General features: G+C 34.9%; 1 protein-coding gene across 1 annotated transcript; it reads left to right on the forward strand.

Moving 5' to 3' along the window:
* The first annotated feature begins 7,346 nt into the window (after positions 1–7,346).
* On the forward strand, positions 7,347–22,328 carry LOC122309778 (ubiquitin-like-specific protease 1D). Its single transcript, XM_043123430.1, has 14 exons — positions 7,347–7,914; positions 8,754–8,805; positions 9,284–9,378; positions 9,475–9,722; positions 13,217–13,265; positions 13,601–13,680; positions 13,785–13,817; positions 13,929–14,024; positions 14,846–14,948; positions 15,177–15,274; positions 16,655–16,777; positions 19,191–19,308; positions 21,517–21,624; positions 21,724–22,328. Exons 1-14 carry the CDS (start codon positions 7,378–7,380, stop codon positions 21,874–21,876), a joined length of 1,893 nt encoding a protein of 630 aa, XP_042979364.1. The 5' UTR covers positions 7,347–7,377; the 3' UTR covers positions 21,877–22,328.
* The last annotated feature ends 1,254 nt before the right edge of the window (positions 22,329–23,582 follow it).

Genomic DNA, 23,582 nt, shown 5'->3' on the forward strand with positions numbered 1-23,582 from the left:
AAAGGTTGAGTCATCTCCTTCTATAAATGGTCAGATTGAGTCTCTATTTAGGTAGAGAGTATTGTCTCTTGGACGTTTGTCTGTAGAGAGTATCAATAACAGTGAAGACCAGATTAGTCACAAAAGGAAATAATATACTAGTGAAGTTTCAAATACATTATTTTAATTTATGATGTAATGTTTGATATAGGGACATCCTAAAATATATCCGATTATGAATGTAAGTTTTTAATAAATGAATTATTACAGTTTCATTTAAAAAATAAATTTAATTCCATGAGTTAAATTTTGACAAGTGACATGACACTATTTGTGTAAAGATAAATGACTATAACAATAATTAATAAACATAACCAAACTTGGCATATCCAATGAAATAAAATTACATTACCATGATTTTGTTAGAAGACTATGCAAGTTAGTCCTATAATTGAGTTGATTCGTTTTAATTTAAGTCGGATCACGTTAAAGAAAATAAAAATTTTATGTGCAGTCACTTTTACGTGCTTCTTGTGCACTCTACCAGTGTGATTAGCTGCGTAATTTTTTTTAATATAAAATAACTGTTTTGACCAATCACATCAATAGAATGCATAAAGAATACATAAAATTGACTGTATATGACAGAACTCGTAAAGATACTAAAGTAAATCTATTCTATTAGGTTATGTCAAATTGAGAATCATGTTAAACACCACCAACCCAATCGCTTGGATCTTTAAAATCAAAATTAAATGCATACTAAATATTGCAAAGGCTACACATTAGGGGTGTAAGTAGTTCTATTCGGTCTAGTTTTGGATATATTTTAGAACTGAATTGGTATATACTGGTTGTGAAATTTTAAGAATTGATACTTTTGGTTTTACCGATTCGGTCTGGTTTTTTCGATATATATAATATAGTATATATATTATAGTATATAATAATATAGTGATAATATATATAGTATATTATAATATATATTATAATTGTATTATAGACTATAGTAATAAAATATAATTACTTATATAGAATTTTAAAATTCAATATTATATTAACTAGTAATTTATCATATAATACAAAATTACTTTATATATAATTATATATATTATGTATAAAAATTATATATAATATAAAAAATCATATAAAAATTATTTTATATAATATAAAAAATTTATATATATATATATGAACGGGTTCGATCAAGTGTTAGAAAAAGGAAAACCGGAATCGGATTGATTTTGACCAGTTTTAAGAAAAATGAAACCAGTATTGGACTAGACCGAACCCGAGACCAGACTAAACCGTCTGATTCGGTCCGATTTACTGTTCACTTGCTTTTTTCGCCCCTACTACACATGATAACATCTAATTAATCTTATTGAATACCATATAATCAGAAGAGAAAAATCTAATAAGTTTCAATCCCACCAGCCAAAACCCTCTATTTATATCAACAAAGTGTAACACCTAGGCTCAGCACAAAACTCGCATTAAATGGATTAATATGTATGAAAAACACATGTGAGTGTGTTTGGGTATTGATTATATAGTATTCAACATACTCCACTACTATTCATTATTTTATTATTATTTTTCACTTGCTTATTACTACTATTCATTGCTTTTTATTACTATTTAATACTCTATTAGTACTTTTTCACTTACTTTTTTATTACTATTTACAACATATATCAACACTTCTCAATATCAAAACCCAACCTAATGAATAATTTAGGAATTGGCTACCGCCCAAAATTTATGTCGGCAAAATATAGATTTTATTGGGCTTGAAATTAGGTTAAAATCATTTAGTGGGCTAAGTGTAATTTGGCTTGAAAAAATTTATGGGACAAGTTGGATTATTTCTAAAAGTTTAGTCGAAAATTTATATGTTTTGATTATGTAAAAATGATATGATTCTGTTCAGTACTCTGTTTGATAAGATGTGGCATCTGAAAACTTTTAGCATGACATTCTGATTCTATATATGGTTTTGTTTTTGTTCTATTCTAACCTTACCACATGTGTAAAACTGTGGCCCCTGTTTAGGTTGGTACCAATTTTTATATTTCTAGTGCACCTACTTTGGAAGTAAAGTGGTTTTTTACGTAGTCTTTTCTGTGTGCACACTTGGGGCTTTAAGAATAATTAGTGGAAGATTTTAATTCTATTTCTACTTGATTGGCTGCATAGATTTGCACAACCCTACCATGAGAGTTAAATATGGAATTCCGTTTTGATCTGATGCTTAGTTATGCTACGCCAAAGGACTTGTGAATAAGAATATTTCTGAACTTTTGCTTTAATATTTTTTATAACATATTATGATTCTACATTCTGAAAATAAAAATATTTTATTATGTAATCTGAACTTTGTAAATGCTCATATTTACATACTAGCATATGTTTTATACTTACGGAGTTGTTGATAACTCAATCTTATCTCTATAATATTTTTCAGATAATTTTGATGGTTCAGCTAGAAATTAAGAGTAGGAAGCATGAGCAAGATTTGATAAACGTAAAGGAATAAGTGCCAAATGGTACAAGCAATTTATTGGAGTCTTATTCAGTAAGTTTATTATTTTATGTAGATTTTATTTTGAGACATTAATATTATTGAATCTTTATGGAGATTTTAGTTTGTTATGTTGAGGTTTTGTGTGATGACCCGCTTTTACGTGTATTTTCACTGAAGGGTTGTTTTTAATTTAATTAATATATTGGTTTATTTATTTTAAATTAATGTATTTTAATTGGTTTTTAATTTATTTGATGTTGTGTTTAATTTATTTTATTCGTTTTACGATTTTTAAAATCGTTTTTGGCGGATCAGTTTTTGGTTTCCGGAGTGAGGATTGGACCTCATTTCTTTTCTTTTCTCTTTTTCTTTCCCTTTTCCTTTTTCTTTTTCTTATTTTCTTTCTTTTTCTTCTTCTTTCTTCTTCCTCATCTCCCGCGTACGCATAGCAGCCCCTTTTCTCTCCTTCCCGTCGCCGCCTAATTGTCAGCCCGGTGCTCCGCCGTCCAGCCACCGTGTAGTGCACCACCCCCACCATTCTCTTCCCCTCCCACCAGAGATCATTTCCACTAATTTTCAGAGCTATCGGATCAACTGTTAGCCGCCACGAGCCCCTGGAAGTCACGGCACCAGCCCTGTTTTTCTCCCCTATCGCTGGTTGCTTTTGCAGCCCAAAACTGCCGCTCTCCGGCGGTGTGGCCTACACCACCCACCTAGTTTTCTTCCCCTTCCACCGGCGAACATCCCCACCAAGTTTCACCTCCATCCGAGCCACCGTTAGCCGCCACGAGCTCCTCCAAGCCACATGATTTTTCACCGATTCCGGCGCCGTCGCACCACCTCCGGCCACCATCTCTTCACAGCTTCTTCCCTTACCTCTTACCGACCTAAACCACCCATTTTCGGCCTCGATCCGGAGCAACTCTCATGAGCTCAACTCCGATTTGAGCTTTTTCCGCTTCCTCCTCCATTTCCACCACCACCCACAGCCAAAACTCACTTCTTTTAACTTCATAAATATCTCAAGATCATTTCTTATCAATTTCGTGCCTTGGTTCATTCCCGTTTGAAAGTGGGTAATTTATTACCCACGACAACAATGTAAAATTACACTGTTACGTTGCTTTTCCTCGCCGTTTGCAATGCCGCGAGCTTTCAAAAAATACCGTATAGCGCTATAAGTATTTTCCAAACCCTACTTTTAGATTTAAATATATTTTACTCTTACAATAATTATTTACTGTTGGTTGGTTGATTCCGGACTGAGTCCGAGGAGTTCAGGGGTGCTTGATTTTGGTTGTTTGTGATTGGTTGGTTATTTGTGCTACGAGGCGTGCATTATATATTGCATACATGTGCTTTTTATTTTAATTGAGAAAATCATGATTTGTTGGCGTAAATGGATTTCAGGTGCGTGTGTCTCACGAGCCCAAGCCGGGATGAGTGATTATCTCGGTGGAGCTCATCTGGTCACTCGAGAGTGGATAATACTGAGTGACATCCTCTGGGTTGTCGCAGAGCGAAGACCGGATCGCACGATACGGTAACGCTGTCGTGTCGACTCCGTGGTCCCTAGAGTGGCAGGGACTAGAGGATGGCCTGGCCAGGGACGCGCTGGGCGCGAGTCTGGGCATCTCTCGTTTAGGTGTCACATGCGTAGTCGTTACCTGCGGTGTAGCATAGAGCCAGGGTGTGCGGATGATCCCTAGAGGAGATCATGGTGCATGCATAATTGGATGGTTTTTATGGTTTTCGGATACGGGCCATTTTCTGAGAAAATGGCGAGGATGTGTTGAGGCTTTGTGATCCATTTTCTGGAAAAATGGTGGTTTGGGCCATTATCTGAGATAATGGCGAGGCTTGGTTTTAAACGATATGTTTTTGGGCCAAATGGGTTTTTGGCGTGCATGGAAAAATATGGTTTTACGGAACATGTGCATTGACTTTTCTTTCATGCATATTGTTTGAGTTAATATGTTTTTATCTAGTTGTGTTTGGATCTTACTTACCTGCGGCACCATTTTTGGTACCATAGATTTTGGTGCAGATTTCGAGGAGGAGGAGGAGGCTGAGTCTGAGGACGCAGCTCCGCCGGAGTTCTGAGTTGGAGTTAATGTCTTGTTGTTGGATTTGAATCTATATTTGTGTTTTGTAATATTTTATTATGTATGATTTGAACAGTTTTGTATTAAACTAAGAAAAATTCTGGTACTTAGTTATGACTTTCGTTATCCGCTGCGTGTTTCTTTTTGCACATATATTGCTTTTACACACACTTGGCACTCGTCGATAGGGTGGTGACCCGTGATGTCATCATCCGGACGTCTCGATTTTTCCGTGTTCGTGCGTGGAGATTTGGGGGCGTCACATTTTGCTTTGGTGTCATTGTGGAGGAATGTATATATATTTATATATATTTGGTTTGAACAAGTAAATTTATATTTTATGGAATCTTTGGAGAAATATAACTATGTTATGGTAGATAATTTTAGATAACAGGAGCTAACTTCCTAGACCTTTGGGATCACGGTGTTATACAAAGAGCCTAAAATAGACTCCAATTTGGAGCTAACCTACGCATTGGCCATTGGCTTGAGGATATTAACTATGTTGCCTTAGAGCATTGGCATTTGTTTCTTTAAAGTCATTTTTAAAATTTAGCTAAAAGTAAATATTTTTCGTTAATCTAAAACTATTCAAGCCATAACTCCATATTGGATTAGTTAAAATAATAATATAATAATACTTATAATATTTTTCGTATTTTACAACTACAATAACTATATGTTAATTAATAATTTAATTTTTACTTAAATTATTGTGGAAAACGTAGGAATGATATTTTGGAATAAATATCAATTTTGAAAATGAAAAATATGGAAAATGTTATGGAATAGTTGGGTATGATATTTTGAAATAAAATATTACTTTTGAAGATGAACAGTCTATCTCCAAATATGATGAAAGCTTTGAAAATACTATAACTCATATTTGAAGTCCTCACTATTTGACTACTCCAGTACAGTTCATTTTCTCTATATTTTTTCAAATTTTAAAGATACACCGGCATTTGACTATGCCAATGTCATTGCTCTAAATCCTCAATATACTAATAAGTCTACCAAGAGAGAACATTCCTATGTCAATGACAAGCAATGCCTGGTTTAGTTAGTAAGATGAGATCTCATTTCGTCTCATTTTATATAATTATTATAATTTTTTTAATTTTTTTACATAAAATATATTAAACAATTCAACTTTTTCAAAATTTAAAATAAAAATAATATTAAAAAATAATATTATAATAATATTTTATTCAACTTTTAAATTTTATCTAATCTAATTTTATCTCATCTTATTTATATAACTAAATGAGACTCATATAGAACTTTAACAATAGATATAGCTAAACGCGAGATCTACCTCGCCAATTATCATAATTTCAAAAATTTTAGCGTTAAATACAAGGATACTCAGTGTTAAAAACATGGTTGTGTAGCGTTGAAATGACACATTTCAAGTGACTTTTTTTTTAAAAATAAAATAAAAAAATATTAACATGATGGTATTCTAAAAGTAAGTACCATGAAAAATGAATGCCTTTTAAATTTCATGTCCTAATAGTGTTAGGTTGGATGGTTTGGTGATATGTGTATATATATATATATATATTTTAAGCAAGTTTAACTTCATTGAACTAAAAAGATGATGCAAGAAGAGAGGTGGGGTTCCCAACAAACGTCTCAAAGTAATAAATAACAGTGTAAAGAGATGAAAAAAAGAAAAAAAGTAGGTTTATTTGGGATCAATTTCTTGATCCCTACCTATATCCTACAATAGGATGATGTCTTGTAAAATGATAGAAATAAGGTAATCGCATAAATGCTAACAATGGAACCACCACTGGTGACAGTGGAACTTCTGCTGGAAGCGGTGAAGATGGTGGGTGTACTATCACTTGTTGTCATGAGATGATTTCTGGAGAGATTCACAATCATTCTTGCAAGATCACGGGTTAGGGAAAGTGGTAACATAAGATAGCAATCGGACACTGAGCCGAGTTACTCGCGAATGGCCAACACAAGCAGTGGCAGTGCGTGCAAGACATGCGCCACTTGAGGAGTGGAACAGACGGATAAATTTGAAGGATCTGAGGCCTTTGAAGCTGTTGGGGCTGTGTATGGGCTCAAAAGCTGCGCTAGGATGTGGTTGCGAGTGGAAAACGCGTATGATAGGGGCTGCGCATGCGATGAATGCTTTGAGCAGAATTGTAATTTTCTTTTGTGAGCAGGAAGATCAGCGAATGTAGAGGCTGAAAAGGCGGCGTGTGTTGGTTGAATGTTACTGGAAAGCAGAAGATCCGCAAGAGTCGGCGCTACGGTGGGAAAACTAAAGAAAAAACTAGGAAAAATAGACAAATGAAAAATCATAAAACGGAAAAGACATAGGGTTGGTTAGGGGAGGGGGTGAATGAAGCCGGAGCTCTGAAACCCCTCCACCCAGTGAAGGGGTGAAAATCTTAGAAATTGGCTGGAGGAGAAACGTCTATTAGAGAGAGAGGGCAAAAAAAGAGCGGTTTTAAGTTGTATGATTTAATCAATACAACAACGTGCGTTTGGTGATATTTACTTGTATCTTTTATTTTACAGGCTTTTTTATTTTTTAGAGATTAGATTGGGTTCGGATGTTAAGAACATTTCAAATTATTTATAAATAATAACATAATTTTTAATTAATAATAAAATAATAGTGAACAATTTATGAATCGTGTTTACAGCTGTGAGCCCCTAAAAAATCACAAATTCTTCATTAAATAGTATATCTTAAAAGGGAAAATGTGAGGGTAGTAATTCAGGGAAAAATAAGTTCATATGCCATATTCATTTGATTTTTTCCATTCAATTGCATACCACTACAAAAAGCAAGAGACGTTACAGAGTTACAGCGCATCACACTCCAATTGGAAATTGCAGCTCGGTTTTCCGAAATTGACACAGTACATATCCAGACCAAACACAATCGATCGGAGACACACAGACAGGCAGACGCTCTCTCGGAGCATTACATGCATGGAGGAGGGGGGAGCGAAGAAAATACCCCTAGTCCTTGACTGGGAAAAGCTCTTGCCCAGCCATGACGACGACGTCCCGCCTCCCCTACTTGTCGTCAAGCCCAGCGGTCAGCCTCCGAATGAATCGCCGATGGACTCTGATCAGTCGCATTCACAGAGAGAAGAAGGCGGCTTCGACTTCCTCAGCGATCATGAACTCAACGAGTCTATTCGGAGCAAGCTTCGCACCCTCGAGAATATGGCTCCCAAACTGCCCGACAAAGGGGAAAAAATCCGGGCCACTCTCAAGCGATTGGAGGATGAGATGGAGCGGAGGAAACTCAGACGACTCAACAAGGTCTTCCTTCTCTCTCTTTCTTTTCCCCTTGGATTTTTATTTTCTCACTGGTGTTTTTATTTGTCTGTTTGGTTGCCGGCAAAACCAACAAGGAGGGAAGGGATGGAAAGCAAAATGAAATTATTGGTGTCACTTTAAGCCTAGAAACCTGCTTTAAATTTGTGAAATTAAGGAACTGCTACCTAGAATGCGGAATTAATTTCTTGAGCAAATTCGAGAAAATTTCTTATCATGGTTTTTCCCGGTCTTAATTATTTTTTAGTAAAATAGTTCAACGGATGAAACCGAGATTTTGAAGTTGAGTAGCCTTTTATGATTGCTTAATGTTTTCTCAGCAACCAAACGGATTATTTGTTCACTTAAAGATCCCAGTTTTGGCGTTATATTGGTATATAATGCTGCTTTTGCTAGTATTTAAAATATTTGGATTTAGTCATAAAAAGCTGAAGCGCGCGCGCCTTGTTGTGTGCGATGAATCATGCATATGATGAATTCGCTGCTAATGTTGTGAAATTGAGTTTGTTAGTGACAAGTAACTTGCGGTGATTTTGGTTCTGAATGAAACAGCGAGTTGTATGCACCATCAGGAATCAGGATATAATTTCAATGTACCTTCATTTGTCTTGAACTCGGATATGTTATTATTCACACATTTCCAGTTTCTGAGCTTTTGTTGCGTATTTCTGACTGTGCGCTTTTGTATCCTGACTGTGTGCCTTACTGGTAATATGACTTGTGAATGTCTTGTGAGATTCTTGGTAAGAACGTTTCTTCAGTGCGTTTGTTGCATGCAGAAGTGTGGCTAGTTCAGTTGGTTACTTTTGCTTTTCATTTAACAGGAAAATGACAAATGTGACAAGCCCACACAATCAACGAGCTCAAGTTCTGCTGGTGAGGTTCTGGTTACTCTGTACTCATCTTACTAGTCAAAAAAAAAAGGAAGAAGAAGAAGAAGAAGAAGTTCTGTTACCCTGCTATCATCACATGGCCTTGTTCTGTATAGAGTGTTCAGTTGTTTGAAGGTTTAATTCAAAACCTTACCTGTCAAAATGGATAGGGAGGAGCTAATATGGGATTGCAGTTGCTACATTACAGTATAGGATTTTCTTTTGATCTTTTTTCCCCCCAGAAAATATAGACACAGAGAGGATTGAAAACTTTGTTTGGTAAGTTGTTGCTAATACTGAATCTGTTATGGGAAAGCAGGTGTTTTGCTCCCATCAAAGAAGTTGTGAAATGCTAATGGTTGATGCTACAGTCAGCATATCTGATACTTGGCATGAAGAATGTGTTAAAATAGGCTGCAGTTATGTACTATTTATTTTTATCTTTAAGAATCCTATTTAAAAAATCTAAATGTCTCCTGTAGGTGTCTCTAATGGCATGAGGGAAGAGACCACATCACCTGAAGACTATTCACAGTCCTCATTTGCTTCACATTTCCGTCGAAAGATGGAAGAAGATGTATGGTGCTCTATTAATACTTTCCACATAAATTATTAGTGGACCTTGAACTGTGGAACATAATTATGTTTTATCTACTTTTAATTTATAAAACAGACACACAGTGGGACAACTGATGCATTTGACAAAGAACTATCAGTGTTGAGTCATTGTGACAGCCAAAAAGTGATGCACAGGGAAGAGATACCACAAAAAGGAAGGCGAAAATGTCGATCATCACCAAGGCAATGGTCTGTTCAATGTCCTAGCAATATTTCTAGGCATGTTCTCTCAAATGGTAGCAAAAAAGGCAGAGCTCCTCCCACTCGTTCTCTTCGTCTGATGTCTAGCTGCTTTGCCAAGAAGTAAGCATATTTCCTTTCACTGGATTTTGCGCTCCCTCTTTCCGACTTTGTCTCTGTCTCTGTCTCTGTCTCCGTCTCTCTCTAAATTGAGATCATCTTCTGCCTTTTTACTAGTATAAGATCGTCGTGGGAGGATTTTTAAGTTTGTTGCAGATTTGAGGTTGTCTTGCTATTGTTGAGTTTCAAGGTTTTGTAGGCTACTGACTTCACCCACCATATGTATGCACCCCATGTATCTGGTTTTGTTATGTAGGAATATGCTTTACTCATAAAAAAATAATATAGGTATCAGTTGCATCATATACAGATTGAGTGGATTAGATTGATACACCACTATGGATGAGAAGGTTGGGATACTGAAACGTTATACAGCCTTTGTTAGGTTATGCAGTGTGTGTATTTGTCAAATCAGTGTAACATTAGACGAGTACTGAAAACTTGTTAATTTTTATTGTAGTTGTAAACATAAGCTCCTGAAGGACAAAAAATAAGAGGTTTGCGTTTTTCATTGGTTTAGTTTTGGACACAATGGTTGAGTCAATAGAAGTATTGAAAATCTATTATCTTTGTTACAGTTATCAACATGAGCTCTAAAATGGCCAAAATAAGAGGTGCATTGATAATTTATTTATTTTTTTTATAGGTAATCAAGAAGTTTTATTCATAAAAAAAGAAGGCATAACCCAGTACACAGGATGTAGACATGAGAAGTACAAAGAGGTGCATTGATATTGAAAATGTTGTGTCAATACCAAAGGACTGGGGATGTATTTTTGAAAAAAAGTTCCAAACTCAATGCTTTAACATAAATTTTAGCTTATTGGCTCTTTTTTCTGATGAGGAAACCCGAAGGCTGTGTAAAATGCAACATATCTTTTACCCAGTTAAACCTCAGATCCTTGTAACGTGCTCACATCATACGGATCAGGTAAGTCATCAGATTTTCACTAATGGAACATAGCCCCTAAGAATTGTTTGCTCTAGCCAACATAACAAGACACACTACAGAACCATGCTGGTCTGTTGGAGTGAATTGGATGATTGGGCCAAGGCTGCCCCCTCAGCCCCTCACTCTCTTTTCCTTAATATGATACTTGAATCATCAAACCCTTTTTGATTCGGCTTGGCCTGGTCGCCCTCTGCGATTGGCGCTTGAGAAGGCGAAACTCTAGTTTGGCGACCTAAGGGGCGGAAAATTTTTGTTATCTAAGCAAGGTGGCTTTGAAGGTATCTTCTTTTTTTTTTTTTTTTTTTTTTTTCTTTCTTTTGGTAACTAACTTTTTATCTAGATGGTCACTTTGGAAGATCTTAACTCTAGATGATATGAGATCTTAACTCTAGTAGTGGATTGGTGTTCTATGTGCTGGCATAATGGAGAAAGTATTGATTACCTTCTACTACATTGCGAGTAGAAGGTAACATAACACAATATACGAAAAAAGGCACCTTCGAAGGTGTCTCTTTCCTAACTAATTAATTATTATTATTTTTTATCTGGATGGCCACTTTAGGAAAGATTTAACACTAGATAATTTAAGAAAGAGGAATATTGTAGTAGTGGAACAGTGTTCTATGTGCCTGCATAATGAAGAAAGCATTAATTAGCATCTACTACATTACCAGTAGAAGATAATAGGGCACAATGTAGGAAACAAGGTGCCTTTGAAGATCTCTTTTAATTAATTAATATTTTATATGGATGGCTGCTTTAGGAAAGATCTTAACACTAGATAATTTAAGAAAGATGAATTTACCCCTAGGAGTTGGCTCAAGTGGTAAAAGCCTTGTCCTTGGTGGTATGCTCCCTCTAAGGTCCAAGGTTCGAATCCCATTGAGTACAAACAATCTCTAGTGGCCATCAGACCGGTGCCAATCAAAAAAAAAAAAAAAAAAAACGAAAAAAGAGGGAGAAAGAAAGATGAATGTTGTAGTAGTGGGTCAGTGTTCTATGTACTGACATAATGGAGAAATCATTGATTACCTTCTACTACATTGTGAGTTGGCTAGGGACACATGGGTGGAGATATTCAAAACATCTGGGATTGAGCGGGTTATACCTCAGCGAGTGGTGGAGGTTTTGGCATGCTGGCGGAATAGAAGCCGTAGGAACTCAAAAATCTGGAGGATGGTTCCCTTATGTTTAATGTGGTGTTTTTGGCAAGAACGTAATGCCGAGACTTTTGAAGATTGAGAGAGGATGGTAACAAAGTTAAGAGCTATATTATTCAGCACTCTCTATGAATGGCAGCACATAATAGCTCCCAACTCTAAATTGTGTAGTGGTATCATAGTACCCTCCCACGGTACTGACCGAGGTTTGATTCCCCGGATGTGCAGTTTATATTTATATTGCCAATCAAAAAATTTTAAATACTTCCTGTGTACTTGCATTGTGCCTCGCTGTGCTCTTAATAAAATTGCAGAACTTTTATATGACAACACAATTTTTTTAAAGATCTAGATATCTTTAATTCTGCTTTATAGCTTATAATTTGCAATTTTTTCCCTTTATTGGTTTCTTCTTATTCTTTCTTTGTTCTCTCCTTGTGAAATCACCCTGGTGCCAGTGCTTGTGTACTAGCTAATTTTGTTGGCAGTTTTGTTGATAAAAATAGTAGGGAGGGGGCGAGTTCTCCTTGAGCGGATGGTTTAAAAGAACTATTATTATTCCAAAAAAAAGGGAAGAAAACCTGCTATTATTTACCTATCTTCCTACATGCGACAAAAAAGTACATGTACCATCTAGCACTTTGAATTGGATGTATGTTTTTTTAGTTTATAGTTTCTATGAAAATGACCTTTGGAGTCTTTGGATATCTTTTTGTAATTGCACAAATTGATCTTAATAAAATCTTGAGATTTGTTTGCAATAACTTATTTGGTAACTTAATTCAGGAATACGGTTTTAGGGGTTTATGATAGAAGATAAATGGGTTGGACTGTAGATAAATAAGTTCAATGGCAGGTTTAAACAAAAAAGGGGATTAATAAGTTTCAGCCTGGTTCTGAAGCATATTTTTGGCTGCAATAAAATAAGTTTTTGAGTAAGGGATAAATTCAGTTCCTTGGGTATAGAAAATGCGTAGGGTTTTAGGGTTTCTTAAGGTGCAGGAACAGGGCCTGGTTTGGATTTGAAATCAAGACTGGCAGAGGCTGAAACTTGGTGCTGTTGAGAGGCTGTAAATAGTATGTGTGTTTTGAAGAAGAAGAAGAAGAAGAATATAAAGAAAGGAGAGGAAGAGAAAGAATGAAAGACTGTGGGCAACTGCACTTTCAGGAGACTAATATATTAAAAACTCCATCAAGCAATGTTTAAATTTGTTTGAGTATATATTCGTGCTTATTTTCCAAATTTCATTGCATTGGTTTTAGAGCATAACTTCTTTGTATCTAGCTTTGGTTATTCATGACCCTTATGTTTGCATCATGAATGGTCTGAAAAGATAAAGTCAATTTATTTTATGTTCATTTTGATATTTCTTATTTTCTGGTAGAAAGGATGCTTTTGAAGTCCTTCATTCAAATGGTTCAAGGCATAAGAAGGTACATCTTCTGTGTTATTTTTGAGTTTTTTACTTTTCCTTTCTCCTGATCACCATCAAAACTTATCCTACTATTAAAAAATAAGTAATTTTTGAGTCTCATCGTGTTCTTCAGTATCAGCTTTGAAACTATTGTTGTGGTTCATGATCTAATGTTCCTGATACTCTTGTAGAATATTGAAAATGTTCCCAGAAGGATGGGAACTGAATTTCATTTTTGCTGCAACAGAACAATGTTACGTAGTTAATACCCATGAAGATCCTTCAAATTTTAGCCACGATAGGATTTATACATCTGTTTTACTGATGATCTTCATGTTAAAATAATTCATATAGGAGGATACCATTGTTCTTATAGATGAGGATGAATCTCATCTTCTACAGATGACAGAGCAAGCAGACAAACTTGATGAATGGTAAATAGGACTTCCACTAGTGGCTTCTAGTTTATTGTTTTGTATTTAGCTTACCCAATATATGTTGAGGTCTGATATAATTTGATTCCAATGACTCTTTTCAGCATGAAAGATGCAAAGATCACCTACCCGTCAAGGTACCAAAAATCTTTTCTTATGAATGATGTGGAATGTGTTCCTTTTACTTCAATTTATTTAGAAAAATTGTTTTTGCATTATATACTTCATTGTACTTTATTTTTGACCAGGGATGATCCAGAATCTGTTGAAATTTGTTGTGCGGACATAGACTGCCTGGCACCTGAAGGCTATTTGACCTCAACTATCATGAATTTTTACATGCGGTTGGTTAGCTTGTTGTAGTAATTGGGAATATACCCGTATTTACTTTAGTTTGTGCTATATAGTTCATCCAGCAAATTTTGTCTGAATTGGCAAAGTTTTTTATTTTTTATTTTTTATAGCAGTTTCTTTTTTATAAACTTGGGCTTTCACAGTGCTTACAACTAGTGTCTCATTTTTTAAACATCTTTTGCATGTATCTTGGCAATCAACGTTTTCTGCTGCAGGTTTATTTTGTTTTATTTGATTATTTCCTTTTCATTCAAAACTTGTACTTAGGCAGATTTATACCACTTTAATTTAGATTGTTAATGCATGGGTGTTAATTAAAAAATTATGGGAGAAAATGGAAATGCATCTTCTTTTAATGATATTTTGGCATTATCTTAACTGAATCTGTTGGTTCATTAGATGTTGAGTTTTCATGCTTTAGTTCTGAAGTAATTCATTTTCATTGATGAATGTACTATTTTAGTCATTCATACGTGGCCCTTTTTTTTTCTCCCGTTTTGATTAGAATTTTCTTGTATTGTCATTTGGCTATAATGGAAGAACTGGACTAAGGTGTTAATAGAGCCCTACATAGGATTTAATGACGATCTTAGTGTGCTGCCTTTGGCATGGTAAACTGGATGCATCTATATATGTACAGAGACACACACAAACTAAATTGATGGAAATTATAATAGTTACCTTGCCTTGTAAATTCTTAAGTTGTACACACTCTATCAGGGATTACTTTTAGTAATAAATTTGCTATGTGGTTACTAAAAATTTGCATTTGAGTTTCTATATTGAATCCCTTACTGGTTCGTTTGGCTAGATATCTACAGCAGCAAGCATCTCCAACAAATAGAACAATATGCGATTATCACTTTTTCAATACATATTTTTACAAGAAGCTCACAGAGGCTGTATCATACAAGGTAGTTGTTTCCCTTAGTTTATTTATTTCCCATAAATCAAACTATTTTTTCTAGCTTTTGATGCATTAGACTAACATTTGGGGATTTGTAGATGCAGAACTGTAAAACTAGTTTGTTGGGATAGTTACTTACTCTGTTTGTTTTGTTTTTAAATATGTCATGGGTTGAGCAATTTGATAGTGACTATTATAACTTTGACATTACATGATGTTCCCTTGTAATTTGTAGGGAAGTGACAAGGAGACTTCTTTTGTCAAGTTCAGAAGGTGGTGGAAAGGTGTCAATATATTTCAGAAGGCATATGTACTTATCCCGATACATGAAAAGTAAGTTTTGAGTTGATATGGTTTTGTATGTGTAAGATGGTTAACGGTCAGTGTGACATTTAAAGATGTTAATTTAAAGATGTTAATGTTCCATATATGGTCAAAAGTCCATATATGCTTGTTTCCAGCAAGCATCCTTCTGAGTTGATGCATATCCTGAATTATGGTTACCATGACCAGAACAGTTCAGCTTACATTCTGTAATGATTAAGGGAACCGTCTCTGCCCATCCTGTGTCTACTTAAATGTTCTCTTTCTTTTCCTCTCCTGCAAAACTTTGTTACAGAAATGGTATGTAAACTTGTAAAAATGAGACGCTTGAGCCATGATCCCAATCCTGGTGCCATTGTTATTGGCACTCATTGAAAACAGGTACATGGCATGATCTGGCAAGCAAATTGCTCCTGCCTTGTTAAGTAGGAATGATCAAAACTAGGCCTTTGAGAGAGTGTTGATTTACTTTCCTGTACAATGATCATGCCTTTTCATTTCATTGCTTGCTGATCTATGTAGTTGTTACCATTTGTAAAAGTGTGTGGGCTAAGATGAATCCTGCTTTATTTAATGAAGAATGAGGCTGGTCTGATATGTTTGGCTTAGGTTCCTAGATAAATTCCAATAAAGCAGGTGCATGACGTGATCTTGCCAGCCAATTGCTCTTGCCTTGTTAAGTAGGAATGATCAATATTGGCCTTTGAGAGAATGCTAATTTACTTTCCTGTCAAACAACAATTGTTTTTCGTTTCATTGCTTGTTGAGCCATGAAGTTGGCACCATGTTGTAAAAGTGCCTGGGCAAAGATGAATCCCATTTTATTTGACTAAGAATGAGGATGGCTCATATGTGTTGTTTAGGCTTCTAGATACATAAATTGGAAGTGAACGAGGTATTATATACAATGCTTAAGATGGAATATGTTATAATGTTATCGACCATTGTTTCAGTGTTTTTCATCTCAAAATGATATATCGAGTGATTTAGAAACGACTAGGATATCATTGGAACTTCAAGAAGAAGGGAAGGTTAGGCATGCTCTTTGTATGCCACTAGTGTACTCGGGCTTGCCTCTTATATCAATAAAATTTACTTTTACCTAACAAACAAACCGAGAGAGAGAGAGAGAGAGAGAGAGAGAGAGAAGAAGAAGAAGAAGAAGAAGAAGAAGAAGAAGACGGGAAGGTTAGAGGAACGCAAAATTAGCAAAGAAAATTGGGTCAATGGAACAAGAGGTTTTTAGACTTTAATTGTTCACTAGGAATGCAAATTTAAAAATTTGTTTGCCATAAATACAATAAATGGTATGCTGCCTGTTCCCCGCTCCTTTTTGGTTAAAATCATTGCACCTTGTTTGACTTCTTTATGTTGTGTTGATGTACTCAGTCTTCATTGGAGCTTGGTGATTATATGTATCCCTGATAAGGAAGATCAATCAGGGCCTATAATTCTTCATTTGGACTCGTTGAGACTTCACTCAAGCAGATTGATTTTTGAGAACATCAAGAGGTGAGAAGCAAGAAGCCTTGATGACATATTAATGATTTTTTATATTGTGCGTACTTTTTGTAAGTTTGGCAAATAAGATGCATCTTCTGTCATATGGTTAATGTCATTAAGTCTTGCAAAATGTTGTACCAAGCACTCCTGCCCCCCAAAAGTGGTGACCGGGCACCCACTGGGTTGTTGAGACGTTTAGTTTTGTCCAGGGGTGTAACCGGTCCGGTTCGGTCCGGTTTTAGACAAAATCTAGGACCGAACCGGTAGGCACCGGTTTTATATTTTTCAAAACCGATTACGCATCGATTACCCTCCTAAACCGGTATTCCGGTTTTACCGGTTTCCGGTCCGGTTCGGTTCGGTTTTCCGGTTTTAATAAAATATATATTTATTATAAAAAAAATCTGTTTATAAAAAAAAAAAAACTGCTATGTCAAAAAATTCTACTTAAAAAAAAACTACTATATAAAAAGACTGCTATGCAAAAAAAAAAGTGCTATGTAAAAAATTTATGCTATTAGTATAGCTTTGGTATGGCTTTATATAAATTATATGCTAATATATATAATTTATATTTATCTACTAATGTCTTATGTACTTATCAAAAAAAATATAAAGAGTTTTAAGTGTATTAGGCCATTAAAATTTAGTAATAATATTTGAGTGATTTTCTTTCTTTTTAGGTTCTTACTTCTTATGAATCTATGATAAAATGTTATTAATAAATAATATATATTTATAATATTATATATTTAAAGCATATGATCAATTAAATTTTCATGTTTGAGATTAAACTTTTATTTTATAAATTAAAATAACACTATCTTATATATAATTATAATTTATATTATTATATATTATATATAAAAAATTATATATAATATAAAATATATAACATATAACATTAAATAAATAAAAAAATATACACATATTAAATAGTACCGGTCCGGTCTAAAAATGGCCGGAACCGAAACCGGACCGGTTCCGGCCGGTTTTTCATTTTATGAAACCGGTTCCAGACCGGACAGGTTCAAAACCGGCACAACCGGTCCGGTCCGGGCCGATCCGGTCCGGTTTTCCGGTTAAAATTTACACCCCTAGTTTTGTCCTCTACTTATTAACATTGCCTCACTAGTTGAGATACCAGAAACCCCACAACCAAGCACTCCCGTCCTGAAAGGCGGAGGCAGGACAACCACTAGTTGTTGATGATATGTTTGGTTTTGTCCTTTACTTACTGATCTGATTTAGGTTATTTATAGGGTAATCTCATTTTCATGCTTTTTAGGTTTAAACAAACAATCATTTGTCCATAATCTTACTAAAGGTTAAGAGTGAGAAGTGTTGCCACTATCACAGTAATGGCAACCTGCAGTGATTTTATAACTAATTGAATTGTTCAAACATAAATTGTTTATAGGCTGAGTATATAAATTAGATTTTTTTGGCAATATGTTTTCTTTTTAATATGACAGCCGGCCAAAATATACATACATATATATATATTTGTATGGATGTATGGGCTTGGTACATAGTCCCTGGCTTTTACGCCCTTATCTTTTTGCTCCTTCGATTTTCATTTTTATCATTATTTTATCATTTTAATACTCAAATTTGTAATTTTTTCCAATAAGAATCCTCCATTAGATTTCTATTAAAAATCTCATGGAATTCGGACATGGCATGCCATGATGCAATATATATACACACATATATAATACATAAAAATCATTTAAAATTTAAAAAAACAAAAAACAAAAAATTTTTGGAACAAAAAACCAAGACTTAAACTGCTCAACTTGGCCAGATAGGGGGGCCGCTTGAGTTGGCCACACAGGCCGTGTCGCGGTTTTACCTAAACCCAGGCGCCACCTCAATTGTTACCCAAAGCCATGCCACACTGCCTGGGTTACACAAACCCATGCCCCAGGTGCATGCTTCCTGTGTTTGGACATGGGCCACCCATTGAATATTTTATTTCTTTTTTTTTTTTAATATTTTTTCTGTTTTCCAAGTTTTAATTTATAAGTTTTGGCTTTTTTAAAATGTGGTATTTGACTTTTTTGTATTAAGTTTTTTCAGTTTTATAATATTGTAGTTGAATTTAGTTTTTTTATTTTAATTTCCTCTATTTAGGTTTTATTTTTCAGTTTTTTGACCAATGTAAGTTAATTTCTTAAAAATGAAATAGGAGGCATTTTGTTGAATCGCCTATTGGAGTGCCATCATGAGGCAATGGTTATTCGTTTACTCTATTGGTTAAATCATTTTAGATATATATTTTCAGATTTTTATACCTCGAAGGTAAGTTCATCAACTACATATTGATATGGCAAAGCATGCTTTGTGAATAAGCTATTCATTACAATGTCTGCATCATGTTATTTTTAAACCTCAGAAATTGTGTAAATGTGCTCTGTAGCTTTATGAAAGAAGAATGGACCTACTTATTTCAAGAAGAAGTTGCTCCTTCAGATCTTCCAATTGCGGACACCATCTGGAAAAATCTTGATCGTAGAATTGATGAGAAAGTCATTGCGGTAATTTTTTCTGCTCAATTGCTTCTCTTTTGTGTGTATTTTGGTTTTTTTTTTTTTTTTTTTTTTTGGGGGGGGGGGGGGGGGGGGGGGGGGGGGGGCTATATTAAATGGGATGTGGCCTCTCACCTTCCCTTAACTCCCGTTTTCCCAGTGTTGGTAGGATTTTTTATCCTGAGGCTATTAAATGATGAGAGGGACTTCATACGCTAACTAGCTTAAACCTACCAGAGTATTCAGTCAGCCTTAACTTTAACTAAGTGGTGGAGTCAGATTGGCATTGTTCCTAGGTTTAACACTTATTAACACCGATAACTAAAAAGCACACATTTTTTTTTTTGGGTTTGGGGGCTGTTGGCACGGCAGGGGGAGGGGGGGTGTATATGAAAAGGGATGTGGCCTGACCTTCCCTTAACTCCCACTTTCCCAGTGTTGGTAGGATTTGATCCTGAGTCTCTTAAATGATGAGTAGGGACTTCACACACTAACTAGCTTAAACCTACCAGAGTCAGCCGTAACTTTAACTCAAGTGGTGGAGTCAGATTGGCATTGTTCCTAGTTTAACACTTACTAACGTCGATAACTAAAAAACACAAAAAAAAAAAAAAAAAAAAAGCAAAAATTAAGTTTCATTTTTATTTTGAGAGATCAACCTTTCATTCTACCATGTGAAGTTGCTGCCTAGAAATATCAAATTAGTCACTTTTCCTGGTTCTTTTCTGCCATCTAGTACGTTCTCAGTGGTAGTCGCATTGAAGGTGTTGAAGCATCAAATTTCCCATTGTATTTTTTTTAGCTTGAATCTCAGTGCAACCAAAAGTTAAAATGTGAATTTTTTTTCTTAGCCCGTTTCCCAGAGGAGAGGGGGGAGTGGGGATGAAAAAACACATGAAAAAAAAAAAAAAAAAAAAACCATTTGGAAGGCATGATGGAATTTGCATTTACCCAAAGCCTCCATATATTTCCTCTTGGTCTTGAGTAGTGAAACTGCCATTGGAATGCTTTGAAGTTCTGCATGAAAAATTGTGAGAGCATCTCTTTTACCAAAGAATGATTGCCTTTATTTTTTCAATTTTTACAGAAGAATGATTTCCTTTTTTGTTTTTCAAAATTTTAAGGTAAGTACAAGACCTTGTTTCAATAAGAGGAGCATATCTGTGAAGGTTTGGGACCCCCCCCCCCCCCCCCCCCCCCCCCCCCCCCCCCCTCTTTTTTTTAACTTTGACTGATCAATTCCTCTAAATATGAACAAAATACATGCGTGGAATTTTATTTTTATCAATTGGGTATTCAGGAAGAAAAAGTTTGCAGTTTGAAGGCAGGTTGTGAAAAGATGTTTAGGAACTTAATATGTGCAGTTGGACAAATTGATTCGTGCTTAGGACCATTCAAGTTGTTGATGCTCACGTTTTGTCAAGAAATAGGATGTTAGATCATGTGAATTGACCAAAAAATATAAAGAAAAGAGAATTGACCAAGAAATGAAGAAAAATGGGAAAACGAGTGACCATTTACTTTTACACTGTGAAGTGGCTAGGGAGTTATGGATTGGCATTTTCAGTGGAGCTGGGTTGAGTTGGGTTATGCCTAAGAGTGTGGTGGATTTATTAGCATGTTGGAATAGGAATCATAATAGCTCTCAATTGGTTGAGGTGTGGAGAATGATACCTTTGTGCTTAATGTGGTGCATATGGATGGAAAGAAATGACAGGTGCTTTAACAAGAAGGAGCGAGCAGTGGGGCAAATCTGGAATTTCTTTGTGTTTCCTCTTATTTAGTGGTTTTCTGCTATTGTACTAAAGGGAGGGAATGTTAACGAGTTTTTGTCTTCTTTTCGGTTTTTTAGAATGTAATTAGGTGTCTCATTTTGTATACTTCCTGTGTACATGGGCTTTGCCTAGTTTCATTCTCTTCAATAAAGTTTCTTACTTATCAAAAAAAAAAAAAAAGAAAAGAAAAAAACGAAGTATGATGTTAGTCAACTATGAGGGCTGAATTTGAATGCAAGGTGTGGCCATTACGAGGGCTGAATTTGAATAAGAAAACCAGGGGGATTCATTCTCCTGATTTTCACTCTTTTAGGCATCGAGGGCGTCAGATCTTTGCTATGTTGCATTTAAAACTGTGATATGACGTGTCATTGTTGACGTTTATTTCTAAATCTTTAGAAGCTTACCTATTTTGTTTTATTCGGTTCTTAATTTCCCACAGGTTCCCCAACAAAAGAATGACTTTGATTGTGGTCTCTTTGTTCTTTTCTTCATGGAGCGCTTCATCGAAGAGGCCCCCGAAAGGCTGAAAAAGAAAGATTTGGCAATGGTATGGTTCTTTATTTTCTTAAAAAAGGATAGCTGAATTTATTCTTTAGTAAATTTCTTGAAATATTTTCCTTGGCTCTTAATATATTTGTATTCTCAGTTTGGCCGGCAGTGGTTCAAACCAGAGGAGGCCTCAGGTCTGAGGGTGAAAATCCGGAAGATACTCGTACAAGAATTTAGAAAAGCATGCGAGGTAAACCATGCCGTAGAGTCTTCTCCTCTGAAAACCAGCGACCAGAAGGATTCTGACTGAATTTAGTGCAATCTGCAACCAGTAGGTATAGCACACAAGGTTGATGCAAGTACCTACTCCATGAACAAGGTGTACCAATGGCAAATCAGCTGTGTAAAGGATCTTTGAAATTAGTTTTGTATAGCCTGAAGAATTGGTACAAATGTCCATCACAGGAAGAATTGGGTCATCAAGGAGTCATGACCTCTTCATGGGTTAGAAGCCCATTTAGGTTTTACTTTTTTACTAGATGTATAGAGGAACGGAATGATGCCGCTAACACAGTTATGGCGAAGTTTAGGGCAATGAACATGCCGAGTTTTTTATTTTTTATTTTGTCATTTTTCCCTGGTAGTAGTTCTTGAGCTCAGTTGGACTTCTATGCACCGCTTTTGGTGAAAATGTATTTCAAGTCAGAAACAAGAACGCGGGTTGCTTATGTGCTTTATGCCATGGAAAGCAATTAACACCCATGCAGATGAGTTCTACCATTCCATAGAGAGTATGGAATATGCTATCTTTAAGAAAATATTTTCATAGAGAGTGAAATTAGCAATAGCCTTCATAGAGAGTGAAAAAGGGTCATGTTGAAACGAATATTCTATAAAATCCATGATTAGCCAAGACATGCCGAATTGTATGTACAAGTCCTCAACTATATGTATATATATTTTGCACCCTCCAAACAATAAAATCTATGTACACGTCCTTTGTATAAGCAATGAGAAAGTATATTTTGCACCCTCTCAAATTAATAGGACTTTTACATTTTGTATTCCAAACTAGCCAAAATGATAAAGTACTCTCAGACAATACAACATAGCTCAACCATTTTCAGATATTCTAATATATTTTCTTACCAAACAATAAACATAACTCAAACACAGACACTTTATATTTTCAAATCTTCAACTTTTTTATTTAATAATTACTTAATTATTACAACTTTTTTAAACTTTCAAGAAAAACAGAAAAAACAATACTATTTTTTCAAATTTCAAAATAAAAATAATGTTAAAAAATTATATCCAGACAATTTTTTAATTTTATGATATTTTTATTCAACTTTTTCTCTATCATTTTCTAAAATCCAATAAAACATATTAATTAAACTATTTTACCATTATTTACAGATATACGGAGATATTCTAATTATCTAAATAAGAGTTTTGCTATATACAGTTATTTTTACGTACTATTTATGTACTCCATTGATGTGGTTAGTCAAAATAGTTATTTTATATTAAAAAAAAGTGACAGTCAATCACATTAATGAAGTGTATAAAAAGTTTATAAAAGTGACTGCACATGAAATTTTTGATCTAAATGAGACCTAATTTTAATTACTGATAAGGTAGATGAAAAATATAAAATGTGGGGAATGTGGACATGCAGTCGGATCTTAAGAAAATTTGTACGGTGCAAAATGTCAGTTTTTGATACCATGGAGATATAATGTGTAAGTTTTGATAGATTAGGTGCAAAACGCAAAACCTTGAATATTTAATATCTGCATGTGATATGCCTCGAGTCCTCTACTCTATTGCTTATAATTAATGACCTCCGAAAAGTACACGTGAAATTTCACGTACAAACTAAATAAAGAAGAATATATATTGAAGAGTAATATTACATATAGTCTTAAGACAGGTAAGTCTAGTATACTTTTTTTTTTTAAAAAAAAAATGAGATCCACTATTAAAAAAATGATTTTTATATATTTCATA

This window comes from Carya illinoinensis, chromosome 5 (genome assembly GCF_018687715.1).
Source record: "Carya illinoinensis cultivar Pawnee chromosome 5, C.illinoinensisPawnee_v1, whole genome shotgun sequence".
Taxonomy (NCBI): domain Eukaryota; kingdom Viridiplantae; phylum Streptophyta; class Magnoliopsida; order Fagales; family Juglandaceae; genus Carya; species Carya illinoinensis.